Consider the following 14,525-nt stretch of genomic DNA (forward strand, 5'->3'; position numbering starts at 1 on the left):
GTTCAGGTGAGACAAACATGGCGCGTCATGTTGCGATTTGGGTCACTGTCGCCGGGTAACAGGTGTCTGATGGCTCTTAATCCACATGGCTAACGCCTCCGTTGGTGCGGTCATGTTCGGGGCTCTGTTTTCCACATCATGACTTTTGTAGCTGAGGCTATTGGATTTGGTTTAATTATTTACAGTACGGCATCAAGTAACGACAAAAGCGTTCTTTAACTTACACGTGCAGAAAGTTGCAACCGATTCTGGCGACTGCGTTCTTTTGATCAGACGTTCGCCCTTTTCCCTGGTATACTTCTGCGAAGTTTTTTATTTCAACTTTGTGAGTAGGCATCCCATATGGGATGCTAGTATCATGATGCAGTTATTCATGCCGAAACATTTCAGCGTTGTCATTTGAGGCCCATATCACCTCAAGTACAATTGCACCTCTTTTTGCATTCACCGAACTTAGCTTACTTCTTTGGGCGTTTCAACTGTCGGCTATTTGCGGAACTATGCCCGGGTAGACGTTTTTGTTGGACACAACCTATTTAATGAGATGGGAGCTCATGCTGCGCGTGTTGTCTCTGTTCAATCGGACTCTGCTTTTGTAACCAGCTGGGTTTCCTCATCCTGTTAAGTTGTTCGTGCAAAATAAGTCAACCTTTAGCATCATTCCACCGGTGCACATTTAGCATATTGGCGTAGTTGTCGTGGTTGTCTTATCTGTTTGTAACGGAAATGACGGTTCAGATGGGTGAGACGATGCGGACTAAGGTGCGATGATTATGGCATGTTCTGGCTATCTGACAAGGATGATCGTGTTCAGGTTTTGGCGTCAACATCGGCCAGACGGTGGACTTGAAGTACTTCCAAGGGCCGACAGATGTCACTGTGTTGCAGATCTGGTGGTACAGGCAAGGCGACGTGGACCCGAAGTTCCGCGTCCTGATCTTCTTCAACGCGTTTTGCATCGTGCTGCTGTGCGTGTGTGCCAACCTATACTTCCACCTGCCGGACCCGCAGAAGCCGTGAGACTCGGCCAGCTCGCTCGGCCTCCCGTCGAGGTCGGGCGACGCCATCGGCCGGCCCGTCCGGCTCGCCCGACGCTGAGCTCTCGCCGACGGGCGCAGGCGCCTGCCAGAGAGTGCGGAGCCACTCGGCGCGACGCGGCGCTCTTGTCGCCGCCGCGCTCCCCGGCTATTCTTGTTCCGTTCTGCTGTGATTGAAGTATTTACGTTTGCCGGGATGCGTACAGATCGCCACGAGCACTCATGTTTTGTCTCGCGCTGGTATCCACGTGGAGACATGGGTTTGTCGGCGGCGTGCACACCCGGAGGATGCCTTGGCACGGTCGCCAGCCACGTGGCGTCCAGCCAGTCACCGCACCCGTCGGGTGCTGAGCCGGTAGTCCGGGTGGCGCCTGCTCAGCGCCGGGTGGTGCTCTTCGTTTTGCCGGGCCTCTATTCCATGCTTACTAGTACTAGTCTCACGCGTGCTCTTCAAAGCATGCTATTGTTGAATATGGAAGTGTGGTGTGCTCGGACTGCACCTAGACGGCAGGTGTGTCAGCGGGTGCTCGGAGTGTTCTGACTTGAGCAGGAGAGCGCCAGCCGCGCGGTGTTACTGATCCTGGGTCACACCAGGGCTCTCGGACAGAGCGTGTCCTTCGACTCGACACTGCAGACTGGGAGCCACCCACGGCGATGACCTCAGTGACGAGGTCAAACTGTCAAAGATACTGATCTTGGATCCCTTTCATGCTGCGAGGGTTGTTGCATGCAATAACGCGATATGTATGAAGTATACGGAAATCGTACCATGTAATAATATGTAGAGCATGAGACTGCCTTGTGCGCAGGGGTGAAATCTTGTCCTGTTTTCGCGAAATCGGAAGGCTCTTACAAGAAAACTGACTGGGGTTTGTTAGCTTGATCATCTATGCATGCAGTAGCGTGTCTTGGTACGTTGGTGTCCACGGTAGCTGTTGTTTGGGTAAATGCTGCAGCCTTTCCGGGTCGGCCTCCGGCTCGGCCCGTCGCCCGCGTAGTCAGTCGCCGCCGCATAATGGGAACCCAGACTCTCGGCGCTCGTCACCGGTAAGTCGATGGCGCGTCTCCCTCCGTCCGCCGGTGGGCGGCGTGCGTCTCTACTGCACCCTGGCCGCGGCCGTGGCTCCGCCTGGCCGTCCTGTGACCCGGCGCTCTCCCGTGTACCCCGCTCCCTTGTACCCCACCCGTGGGCCGCGCAGACTGGCCGCGACCGGGCGAAGCTCGCCGGCACCCTGGCCGCGGCCGCCGCTCAGCCTGGCCGTCCTGTGACCCGGCACTCTCCCGTGCACCCCGCTCGCGGGCCGCGCAGACTGGCTGCGGCAGGGCGAAGCTCGCCGGCGCCCTGGCCAGCCGCCGTGAAATGAAGACAGACCGCGGCCCGGCAGGCGCCGCCCGCTCGTGATACTTCCTCTGGTATACCCGCCGAGCACCGTCGCTCCCGCCGACTCCTTACCTACCCATGCCCGACTAGTTCACGCTACGTGGGGCGCTGTTGTTGGAGTGTGACGGAATGGGACCCCTGGCGGTCCTGAAGACGACGGTCAGGTAGAAAACCCTCGTTGTTGTGTTGTGTATTCGACGCCATCGGTTATCCCTCGCTTTGGTCGGCTGTGGTGCTGTGTTATCCAATATAGGTAAAGATGTGCAATCCTTGTGTTTCATCTGCATTACAGCAACTGGCCAGGCCGAAAGGTTACGAGAAACAATGGTTATCTTGCTAGAAACCGGGACCTGATTTTCATGCGGTGCAAAAAAAGTGGCAACGGTATTAGAAATTCGACACCACTGACATGCTTGAAAACAAATTACTCGCGAGCGTTCGTGGATGAAATAGCGTATTTCTCAAACGTTCTGCCCCACGGGCTTGTCTTCGAAGGACTTTCCTGCTGACTGTTTAGGACCTCCCGGTAGACTGTAGCTCGCTCGATGCTGAGAGGGCGCTACTGTGGAAAATCTAAAACCTTAACGTCGATTACTGTAGATTCTGAGAAACGTACATACAATATGCAGTTTTTGTATGTTTGCCGGCCATCGTGGGATGTGTTGTTCGGTGTGATTCAGTTCCTTGGTTCCAGTTTGGTAACCGATAGTCCGGCGGTCTTGTCCATGGGGGCGTATGCAGGAATTCGCAACGGGGGAGTGGGTCGCGCATCTAGAAAACAATTCGCTGAAAGCCCGGGCTAGCGTGCAAAATTTCCCGCATGAGTGAAACAATATGGCATGTTCTGGACTTATTCAGTTTTACTGTCTATTTTTTCTTTGTTAGCACGCATTCAGGCGCATATTACTGCATGCGATAAAATGAGTAATGGCTATTAACATATTGCTGCTTAATGCCGGGGCTGATATCGCGTTCGAATCAAATGGGTGCATCGATAGCGTGCCCTACATCCATGACGCATTCTGACAACTGGATGTTAACGGGAATCTTTCCCAGTTTGGTTGCAAGCGTGGCGCATCAGTAGAGATAAGGCCCTGCCTGGCGTCCGCGCGGCCGCTGGACGCTGGCCGGCGGCACCGGCGCGCCATCACTCAGCTCTTGTTTTTGCCGAGCTGCGCCGAACCGGCGGCGAAGTTCGCCGAAGCCGCTGGCCCTGAGTCACGCGCTGCGTCCGCCGACGCCGCCCGCGTTCAAACGTCGATCGACGCCGACGGCCGGCCACTCGTGCGTCGGCGGCGGCGCAGGTCGGTGCGTCGCCACGTCGGCCGCGCCGACACCGGGACCGGCCTCCGTCCAGCCGTGACCGGCCGCGTGTGGTGCTGACGGGCGCGCGCTGCGCCGACTGCGGGTCCTCTCAACCGAGCGTCTCAGGGACGCGGCCACCGGCCGTGTTGGCGGCCGTGCTCGCCGGCTCGCTCCGGGGCGGCAGTCGCCGGCGATGTGGGCGCAATGCCGACGCGGGACCGGCGGCGCTTGACGAGCCCGGCGCGAAGCCGTCACCTCTCGAGCGGCGGCGGCGGGCGGCTGCCGACGCCGCCGCCGCGCGCCATGTCCTCCGACTCGGTGGACAAGAGTTCGCGCACGGTGGACGGCTCAGCGCGCGGGGCGCCCGGCCCGCCGCATATCACGGTGGACATTCGAGGCGAGGCCGGTGTGATCTCTGGGGACATTGAGGTGGGACCAGCGCCGGCCCCGGGGCCCCCCACGGCGAGGCAGCGTGTCCCAGACCCGCCAGCGCTCGAGAGTCAGGTCCCAGACATGCCAGCTGTCGAGAGTCTGGTTCGAGACCTGCCGGCGGCCGAAGGCCGGGCGCAGGACCCTCTAGCGGTGGACAGCCGGGTTCAGGACGGACCAACGGTAAAGACGCCGACATCGGACCTCAGGCCACCAGGACGCTTCTCCCAGTCCCCCTTCGTCCCGATCTGCAGTCATCCCGGGCTCTGCAGCGGAGGTTGGAGGAGCTGGAGCAGGAGAACCGCTATGGATTCGTGGTGCCGGCTGTGGTGCCGCCGCTCTTCCTCGGCTCGACGGCGGCCACGCCGCTCTCGTCGCGCTGTGGTACGCCCATGCACCCATTCTACGACCGGCTGGACAGCGCGCACTCTTCGCTGTCGGCCCGCGGCGCCGGCAGGAAGGTCCGCTTCGCAGACGAGCAGCTCGACTCGCCGACCGCTGGGCCGAGCCGCGCCGAAAGCACAGGCAGCGGCATCCGGAAGGGCGCCAGCCGAGTCGTCAGCGCCGGCAACGGCATCGTCAACGGCAAGCCGTCGGCAGCGCAGGCGGTGGGGCCGCCACCAGCGCCGGCGTCGGAGCCCGGCGCGGTGCAGCACGCGCACGCGGCGACAAGCGCGCCGCCGGTGCGCGGCCGACGGCGCGTCACTGTGAGCCGTGAGGTGCAGACGTCGCCGGAGCGGCCGCACTTCAGCCTGCTGCCGCGGCCGGCCACCGGGCCGGGCGGCCGGCTGGCGCGGCTAGCCGCTGCCGGCGCGCGCTCCTGTCTGGGCGCGCTGCTGCTGCTGGCCGGCTGGCTGCTGGCCGCCGCCGCGCTGCTGCAGCTGGCCGAGGCGCCGGCCGAGCGGCGCGCGCTGGCCCAGCTGGCGCGCCGCCGCGCCGACCTGGTGGTGGAGCTGGCCACTGAGCTGCGCCAGGTGGTGCCGCACCAGGCTGTCTGGCGCCGCAAGATCGCCGACTACATGGGCCGTCTGGAGCGCACTGTGCTGGCGGCGGCCGAGCGGGGCCAGGCGGCCGACGGCCACCGCTGGAGCTACGGAGCCGCACTGCAGAGCATCACCGCCTCCGCCGTCACTCTGGGTTAGTCCTCTGCCACGGCCACTCACACACGCATTGCTGTAGCCATTAGGCACAGCAGGTGCTGAGAGGTACGCTAGATGGGATAGATAACTTACGCAGGAATACTTTATTTAGGATCATCCGTCATTGTCGCACACATCAAGCAAGGCTAAAGATAGTTGGTTTCCAAGTTGCATTATCATTCCTTTCGTAATATATTCGGTTCTCCTGCGGTTTAAGTGTACCCATCAAGTTTCTGGGATTATGGTTGCAATGGAGACAGGCTCACTGGCTGCCTGATACTTTGTTTGGTAGCAGTAGGGTTGACCCGATAGTGGGTCGTGATGATCAAACAGGTGCTGCTAAGTGTATGGCGTAGACCCGCCCTAAGTCACGCTGGAACATGTTCACCACGATCGGCGCGATGCACTCGTGTTTCACGGGGTCAGTTGACTCGCGGGCATTTGGCTGTCAAATGAGGCGGAGTACCTGCACATGGCACTGACCTCCTGGGACTGACGAGTTATCGCCTCATTCTCAACGACTGTTTCGTGTCGCATAGCTAGCGTTCTTATCTACTTTAAGGCAGAGTAGGTGCGGTGATCGTTTTAGTGATCACCCGCTCTGTCAGATACCGAAGGTACCCCAGCCCGAAGCCGAGCCGCTGACTGGCAGGGCCGCGTCACCCACCCATCGTGACCATGGCCGCCGTCGGTGTCGGCGCTTCATGGCTGCCCCGAACCGACGATCGATCGGCGAATGCCCACCCGGACCATATTACAACCGGCTTGATTTGCCTAAGGTCGCCGGTCTCTACTTGGAACCGAAGGTTAATTATCTGGCCGCGCCAGGGAACCGCCGCTCTTGAGGAACAGAACCGTCAGCAGCGATGAACGGGAACGGACTGCAGAGGCCGACACATGACCGGCGACGGCTGACGCGCCCTGGTGCAGTGGCTGGTGATGGCACGGGAACGTTATACCCATATGTGTACCAGCACATGCCGCACGAACCAATGCGCAGAGTATTTATGAGCATGAAGGCATCCGGAAAAGCGCAACTTCGCTTGTCCAGAACGGTCGCGGTTGCGGCGTGCTGATACACCGATACTGTGTGCTGTCATCTGACAGGAGCCATTGGATGTTGAGGACGGCGGCCCGGCTTGGATGACGGGACAGGGCAGATAAACGAAACAAAAGTCGCCGCAGGAGTGAAACAGAGACAATGTTCACTTGTGGTCATAAAACGATATGGATACCCGTCTCGTCGGGTGGGATCAAACGCGTTCTCTGCGTGCAGCGTATCCATGGCTGCAGTTCGAGCCCGTTCTACCCCTGCCATGCATATAATGCCACACGCAGGAACATGATGTCTTTTTTACCCGTCTTCCAAGCCAGCTTTTCCCCGACAACCGTCCCGCTAGTTCCGCCAAATGGCGGCGTCGCTCACTAATTGGCAGTGCCGGTCGGCCAACGTCGCTATCTGACCGCTGCCGTGCCGGTAACGACAGGGAGGCCCCCGCACGGCACGTGTCCACGTGCGGCACGTGCCGCCGCCCGGGGCCGCTCGTTGGCGCCCGGCGTCAGCGCCCCACGGGCGCACGGGCGCCGCGCCCCGCCGGCTTTTACTTACCGCCGGCGTGCGTGGCTCGGCCGGCGTTTGCACAGCGGTCGCTACGGTAGTGGTTAGTGGCGGCGGCGGTACGTGAAAATGCATTAGCGTCAACCAGCAATCGACCAGAGCTGCGAGAGGGGGATGGGACGTGCAGTCATCGAAAAACGTGTGCGGAAGGACGTCGGGACGGCAGGCAAGCGGCATTTCTATCACTGGGTCCAATGTTGTGGTCCACCGCCTTTATATTCGTAAGTCTAGACAAGCACCCAATCTGAGAAGTACCCAATCGTAAGTACGGTCGGTCAACGTGAATATTTCAGAGCAGCCTATGCGGTGTATGAGCATAAACCCACCGTTCGCCTATAATTCTCTGCCACAGTTGGGGTAGGGACGAAGATGCGGTGCAGGTCTGTAGACATTACTGACAGAATGAAACGCCAATGTACCATAAAGTTAAATTCATATAGACGTGGCTACAAATTACGTTCACGTGTAATGCTCCACACGCACAGCACGCCACGGCACTCTTAAATCTTAAGACACCAAAAGGGGTACGAATACGCAACATACCATTGTCGCCCGCTACGTCTAGTGATGGAGAGTGTTGAAACACTTGGCACAGCGGAGCGCAAGACAGGTATCTTCGATGGCAGCATGCAATGAGATTTTTCAACCAGAGTTAGCGTGCCAGCTGCCCCACCTGAACTTTTAAACGTTGCATTGTCCGTCCATGGTTACACCATGTGTTCCGCCCCATGACACGGATCGCATGAGCCAGAGCGGCTGCAGGCCGCATGTCACCGGGGCACGAAGGCCCTGACGTCCGATTTCGTCCGCGAGCGCTGCGTCGAACCGGACGGAGACAGACAGGTACTGGGCAGGTACTAGACCGTCGCGCCGGGCGGAGACAGACAGGTACTGGACCGTCGCGCCGGGCGGAGACAGGCAGGTACTAGGCCGCCGCGCCGGGCGGAGACAGACAGGTGCTGGACCGTCGCGCCGGGTGGAGACAGGCAGGTACTGGGCAGGTACTGGGGTGTCGCGTCGGGCGGAGACAGACAGGCACTGGACCGCTGGCGTGCCGCACGGTCGGCCACAACTCGCGCTGATTGACGTGATGGGCGCGCTCTCTGTCATCGCGCCGAGTCGAAGCCAATCACGGCGTCGGCTGCGTGTGGAATCACCCCGGCGCGGCGGCGCCACGGCACGGGCGGAGCGATCTGTGCTGTTCTGAAAGCAGCGCATTGTGATTGCACCCAGACAGGTCTGGCGATTTGTTGGAGAATCGGCCCACGCATCAGGCGGCGTGAAACAAATAATTGTCTGCAGGATAAGTGAGGCGGTGTTTACACGTTTCGTTGGTCCGCTGTCATACCCGCCTGTAGTTACAGCTGTTGCGCGACGAAAGCAACGTGAATAATGTATGTCGCCGTCGCCGTGCATTCTTTGGTCGGTTTACTCGCTCGCTTGCGGGCCTCCTGAGCCTGTTCTGCGTGCTTCCGTGTCCCTGCCGAGGCTCCAGCGATCTGCAGCCGGGTGCGAGGGGTGCGCCCGTCTCTGCTCTGCGGCATCGCCGCCGTGAATAATTAATGCTCCGCCGGGGGCTACGCCGAGAGCTGATCGGCGCCGTCCTCAGACGGGGTGCCCACAGACAGGTGTGGGGAAGGGGGCGGGGGTGGACCCGATCGATCCCGGCCCAGCATGCCGACCCGGCGCCGGTGCGAAACAATGCCCCAGGGCTGGACGGAGCGGGCCTCACTGCGTCTCGGCATGCGACTGGAGAAGCGAGGCTCGCGGGGAGGGGGGGGCGGCGGCGGCCCGGACGGCGCCGGCGGTCCGGACGGCGCCAGCGTGCGGTCCCGACCACATGTTGCGGACAGGTGTCGAGCGTACAGCCTCGTCACCGCGCGCGCATACTCTAATTGCAACGTATAAATTAATCGCCGCCTTAGCGACAAAGGGTGCACCCTGTGAGCCCCACCCTCGTCCCCTCCCAGGTGCTGTTTTCTTTTTGGGCAGTTGGCGTGCCAAATGCGCCTGGTGGCCAGGTGTTCGCGTTCGGTGAGTTCTCGCTCCAGGGCAAACATCAGTCGTGTCGAATCAGCCTGTGGCTTTGTCACCGAGGACCATTAACAGTCGCCACCCCTTTGAAAGGGCGGCCCGAACACGCGGCGGCAGGTGTCAGAGGAACCCGACGTCTGTATTGTGCTGCCGTCGGGCGAAGGGGATGATGGGTCGAGCCCGGTCGCACTGCTTGTTTATTCGCAGCTATTACATCAGCTAAAGAATCATCAGCTACACCTTTTTGACAGACGTCTTTGTCTTTTGTCTCGTGTCTTTTGACTGTCTTTTGACAGACCTTTTCTCAGATAATTCATGATGATTGTGGTGGTAATATATCTGATACCATGATACCTCCGATGTATTAGATTAAAATTCCACTTGATTGCAACAAAGGTATCCGTGGAGCAGACATCCGTGGATATGATGGCCCAATCACTTTCCGTGGGAGTTTACTGGCGCCCCATAGCGATGCATGTGGTGGACGGGGCAATACAAATATTTATGACAAGACTACTTGTTTGGGGGTTTATTTCATTGGTCAAATGGAATGTTCCACAATTTAAAGATATTAAAGCAGGCATCACGTACGATTAAATAAGCTCACTTTCAGCTATTAATGTACTTAACAGTGGAAAAGACTGCTCTAGACAGCACAATTTCTTCATTTTGAAAATATGTTGGCCAATACGTCTTCATTCGATGACGTCATCGTTCCTTGCATGACATTGATTGGGAGCCAACTGACTGCCATTATATCTGGAAGTCGTCCCCATGAACGCCAGATATGAACGACAACAATTATATTTTGCTTGGTCTTGCTCGCCGTGTGGCTGATGGAATGGCAGGATCTGAATGACGTTATTAAGGCGTCATGGATACCTTGGTGACATTGAAATAGTCTTCCTGCAATACTCTGCACGCATTCGCGGGCGTGTAGCTCAGGAAGTAAAGGGCTTAAGGTGATAAGAAGAGCAGGATTATGAACTGCACCGAATGGCCTTCAAGACGGCCATTTCGGTACAAACCCCCATACGAATGTGGAATACTTGCTTTAAGTGGTTTATTCCGTTGTTAACGGAATCAACTCGTTCACGGTTTATTATTTATTCATGATTATGTTATTCAGTAAATTACATTAAGGCTACTACGCACCTTATCGTCACTTAATCAGCGCGGGGAACCATGATAGTACAACACAGGCAGAGCACATTTGCACACAGCTCTACTCGAACACATAGCCCGAGGTCCAGTGTTGATCACGAGTCCCCACAGCAGCAGCCTGATGAGTTGGATTAGAATTGATGCTGTCCAGCCGGGTCCAGATCGTAGGAGAGTCGCCGTCTCACACAGCTCACTACCCTGCCGTTACCCGGGACCTCACGCTCAGCTCTGCCCTCTGTACGAAAGCTGCTTGGCTCAATCTGTACCCCCGGCGGGTGCAGACGGCAGGCCCACAACTCCGGTCTTCGCTTCACATCGCGAACCTGTCGCATTACACCCTAGTGAATTCCGACCTAGCTGTGCCCTACGGTTCTGACCAGGGACCTCACATTACGAATGCGTCCGAAGCCCATGCCAGGGGCGCGGAACTAGCTCCGCCACCTGGTGCTCACGTGCACCGTGAGAAACTGTTGAAGGCCTGCTTTTGCTATAGCTGCAGCGGACGCAAATTGTTGAAGCTAAATCGCCTTCCAACGAAGCATACCTACGCACGCTCGACTTTCAAAAATGGATCTCACTTAAGGCTGTCGTCAAAATGGGCGCAGCACAACCTACAGCAGTCGATGCGCCCTGAAACCCCAAATCATCATCATCACAAGGCTGTCGTAAAGCGGCCAGCCCGTCGCGCAGCCAGATCCTTGGCGAGAGGGGGGGGGGGGGGCACAGGGTTGACAAAGGGACCCTTAAGCCCCCCCCCCCTCCGCCCAAATCGCCGGGTACGATCCATTTGTTGATGTGGACGTGCTTTTTATTGACTTCAAATACCGCGAAATAAATTCTGAGTGAATTTGACAGTCAATGAACTGAAGAAATCATGCATTAACGGTTAAGCGACTGCATCACATAAATCGCCGCAGCCCTCCATTTTACAATGATCAGGGGGCTCTTTCTAAACCGGTAGAAGTAATAAGGTTCGTCATTATTTGCATCTTGGCTCAACAGAGATATTAGGGACCCCGCGAATGTGGACTGCAGATCAGAATGGGTTAACATTTCGTATCAACTTGGTCAAGCCATCTTTGTTTGCAAATGCTCACCGTTTAGTAAGAAGCGATAAGTGATGCAAATCATGTACGTTGTTTTGAACGTACCCGCTCGGAAATCTTAGTAACAAAAACCACGACGCCAGACCTTGTAGCCTCCGTAGGCCTCCGTAGTCTCCGTATGTCGTCTCGCGCGGGGTGCGTGGTGTTACTTGCAGCGACCAGCGCCGTTCGGTTTTACAGACTCTGCAGCCTAGGCGCTGCTTCCGAGGTTTTGGGAGCGCATACTCAGACCTTGATGTAATTTGTTCCACTAATTAATCCTGAAAATAATGAGTGTTCTGAGATAAGCATGAGATGGCGTCGTTCGTTTTCAAAACTAACTTCGACCCTCTCTTTTCGGAACTAATGAGACCCTGATTTATTTATGCGCATGGGGCCTCTTGAGTAGAACACTAGGCGGCACATTATTTTTCCGGTCAGGAGCTGAAGGGCTATTCTGTTCCACCGCCGGGCGTCTTCCGGCTGCGATTCTGGCGACTCGGGGCGTGAACCCCTAGTCGATCCGGAGGCCTTTAGACGGATGCATCATATCGCACCGGTCCCTTCCTGGCGCGGAAGGCCTTTTGATCCGCGCAATTGGTCCCGGATCAGCGCAAGAACCCTCATTGACTAAAAAACGTATCTGATGTTGCCACAGGTAGTCCAACGATTGGCGCATAGACTCCAGTTTGGTTTAACGGGTCCATGCTGGAATTTGGATTGGAAGGCCTGTCGTTCGGTGCTGGGGGCCTTGGATGGCACAGGACCCTTCCATTGTCCTAATGTGGACACTTATCATAGGTTATAATGTTTCCTTGCTTTGCCAGAGGGCCCTGACCAACGCCAGAGGTCCTCTGTCATTCGGGGTCCCGTCCCCGGCCCTGTTAAGAAAAGGGTTCCCTAACCGACCCGATGGCTCTTGCTGATACAGGACACCCTGTTCGGCGCTGGGACCCTGACGGATACAGGAGCCCGCATTGTTGCAAGAGCCCCGACCGTTGCAAATCGCGGACCCGGCCTAGCCTCTATTTGGGAAATGAGCCCCAAGAGCTCAGACCGACACGGAGCCGACTGTTCGGTGTTGGTAATCTCTGGCCGGAATAAAGGAACGTTCTGTCTCAGGGGGTCCCCAGTCGGCACAAGATACCTGCTAACTGACATTTGAGATTACGGCCCTACGAACGGGGATACAAAATGGTGACATACAGCCAGCCACTCGGGTCTTTCGGGTTTCCAATCGGACCCTTCATCTTCGACCCAGGCGGGAACTTTGTCTCCTCCTCGGATCTCCTCAAACAAAGCCTGTGGCCGGCTCGAGGCCACTAGCCAACACGTGACCCCCTGTTAGGCACTGTGGGCCCTCGATCGACACAGGGGCCCCAGCCATTGTTTCAGGGACTCTGACCAATGCAAGCCTCGTGGCCGCCGGCCTTGCTCCTCCTTGGGAAATGGGCTCCAGCGTTTAGATTGACAGGAAACCATCTGTTCGGTGCTCGTGGTCTCTGGCCGACCGAGACACCCCGCATTGTCTCAGGAGGTCCTCAATATAGTGCAAGAGGACCTCTGACTGATACTTATGTTCACGTCCCTGAAGGCCACGATTCTTGTGACATGCAGCCAGTTCTTCGGGCCCTTATGCCCTTTAACCGAATCCTTAATCGTCGGTTCTGCTGGGTCGCCCGGGTCTCTCTTCGGGCCTCATCAAACACTACCCTTGGTCGGCGCCATGCCCCTTGCGAACACAGGATCCCCTGTTAGGCACTGCGGGCCCCCTGGCCGGTACCGGGCCCCGGACCAGTGTAAATCGCCGGCCTGGGCTATTTGGCTGATCTGGAAGTAGGCCCTCAGGCTCAAGTCAACACAGTGATTGTGCGGTACTGGTGGTGCCTGACCGATTCTTAGGCCCAACATCGACTCAGAGGCCCCCGATCGGCGTAAAGCGCTCTCTGACTGTCATTTGAGGACACGTCCCTGCAGACCGGAGCCCCTGAATATGACCCAGACCAGCACTGTGTGCCCCAAAGCCCTCCAATCGAGCCCTTGATCGCCGGTCCCGGTGGGCCCTTCAGGCCAGTTTGGCCTCCTCTTACGTTGCCCTCTGGCCGACTCGGGCCTCTTGCCGACACAGGACCCCCCGTTAGGCGTTGTGGGCCTCGAAAGACACTGGGGCCCCAAACGACGCAAATCACTGGCTCATACTTCTATCCCCTGCTGGGAAATGGGCCCTCAGGCCCATACCGACCACGATCCTGACTGTTCGTAATGGTGTATCTGACCAAACATGCAGGTCTTATCGACTCAGGGGGTCCCCTGATCAGCAGCAGAGCCTGGATGGCAGTGAATGTCTGGCCCTGGCATACATGCAGAGATATTCTGTTGTTCACTTTGACTGTTAAGGCAACGCGCAGTAAAATGATACTAGGGCACCACTGCGACCCTCGTAACGGTGCGACCTGTGGCAGCGCATGGCCACTGATGTGGCACGCCCCGAGGTGACCGGCTTGCGCGTCTCTCACCATTCAGCCGATGTCCCGCCAGTCGGCCCCCTGGGGACTTACCTCAAAGACCTGTAGTGAATGCCGACAGATGCGTAGGCGTATTCAACGACCGCGGCCGTCAATGAGATGTTCCCATACGCGAAACCGCAAGCCAGGTTCAGCGAGACGTGCGCCCCCGGAACTCAGCGCCCATGAGTGGAAGGTTTGGTGGGGTCCTCACAACAGGCCGGGGCTTCCCCCGGCGGACGTGACTGGCCCTCGTCAGCCCTGATTAGACATTGGCCCCGCGCGCGCGTGACTGACCCGGGCCGGACAAAGGCCGACGAGCGCGACCGACGACGACGGCGGCGGTGGCGGCGGCGGCCCGCTGATCAGCGCGCCTCGTCGCGCCACGCTCCGCATTATGTTACGAGAAGGCATCGACCGGCGGCCGCGACACGCGCTTAGCGGTGAATCGATCACCAATTGGTTTCGTGCCGGTGAGCCCACAGCTGCCGTGGACTGGGAGCATGATGGGCGTCACTGACTGGCGCCGGTTCGGCCTGGCCGGCAGGCGGATCCCAGACGGACAAGCGGGTCTCAGGCGGACAGGCGGGTCCCAGGCGGACAGGCGGTCCCAGGCGGACAGGCGGGTCCCAGACGGACAGGCGGGTCCCAGGCGGAGAGAAGGATCCAAGGCGGACAGGCGGGTCCCGGGGAGAGAAGGGTCCAAGGCCCACAGGCGGAGTGGCGGCGGCGAGCAACTGGGCCAGGCGTTGCCGCCCCCAAAGACAGACGATTCCCCCGACAGTAGGCGCGTTAGTTAATGTTTCACCCACCGATTTTCTGTCCAGTG

At 58.2% G+C, this 14,525-nt stretch overlaps 1 protein-coding gene across 4 annotated transcripts in view; it reads left to right on the forward strand.

The window, feature by feature from the left end:
- Positions 1–14,525, forward strand: part of LOC119111896 (transmembrane protein 243) — a 74,256-nt gene that overhangs the window by 7,026 nt on the left and 52,705 nt on the right. For 2 of the 4 annotated variants that reach the window (XM_037235763.1, XM_037235761.1), the window contains exon 4: positions 889–2,678. The exons of the other annotated variants lie outside the window; for them this stretch is intronic. In XM_037235763.1, the coding sequence (XP_037091658.1) occupies positions 889–1,020 (132 nt within the window). In that variant the 3' untranslated portion in view covers positions 1,021–2,678. Of the gene's footprint in view, positions 1–888; positions 2,679–14,525 lie in introns of those variants that run through there. 4 annotated transcript variants of the gene reach the window in all.

Source organism: Pollicipes pollicipes, unplaced genomic scaffold (genome assembly GCF_011947565.3).
Source record: "Pollicipes pollicipes isolate AB1234 unplaced genomic scaffold, Ppol_2.1 Scaffold_7261;HRSCAF=8764_pilon_pilon_pilon, whole genome shotgun sequence".
NCBI lineage: Eukaryota > Metazoa > Arthropoda > Thecostraca > Pollicipedomorpha > Pollicipedidae > Pollicipes > Pollicipes pollicipes.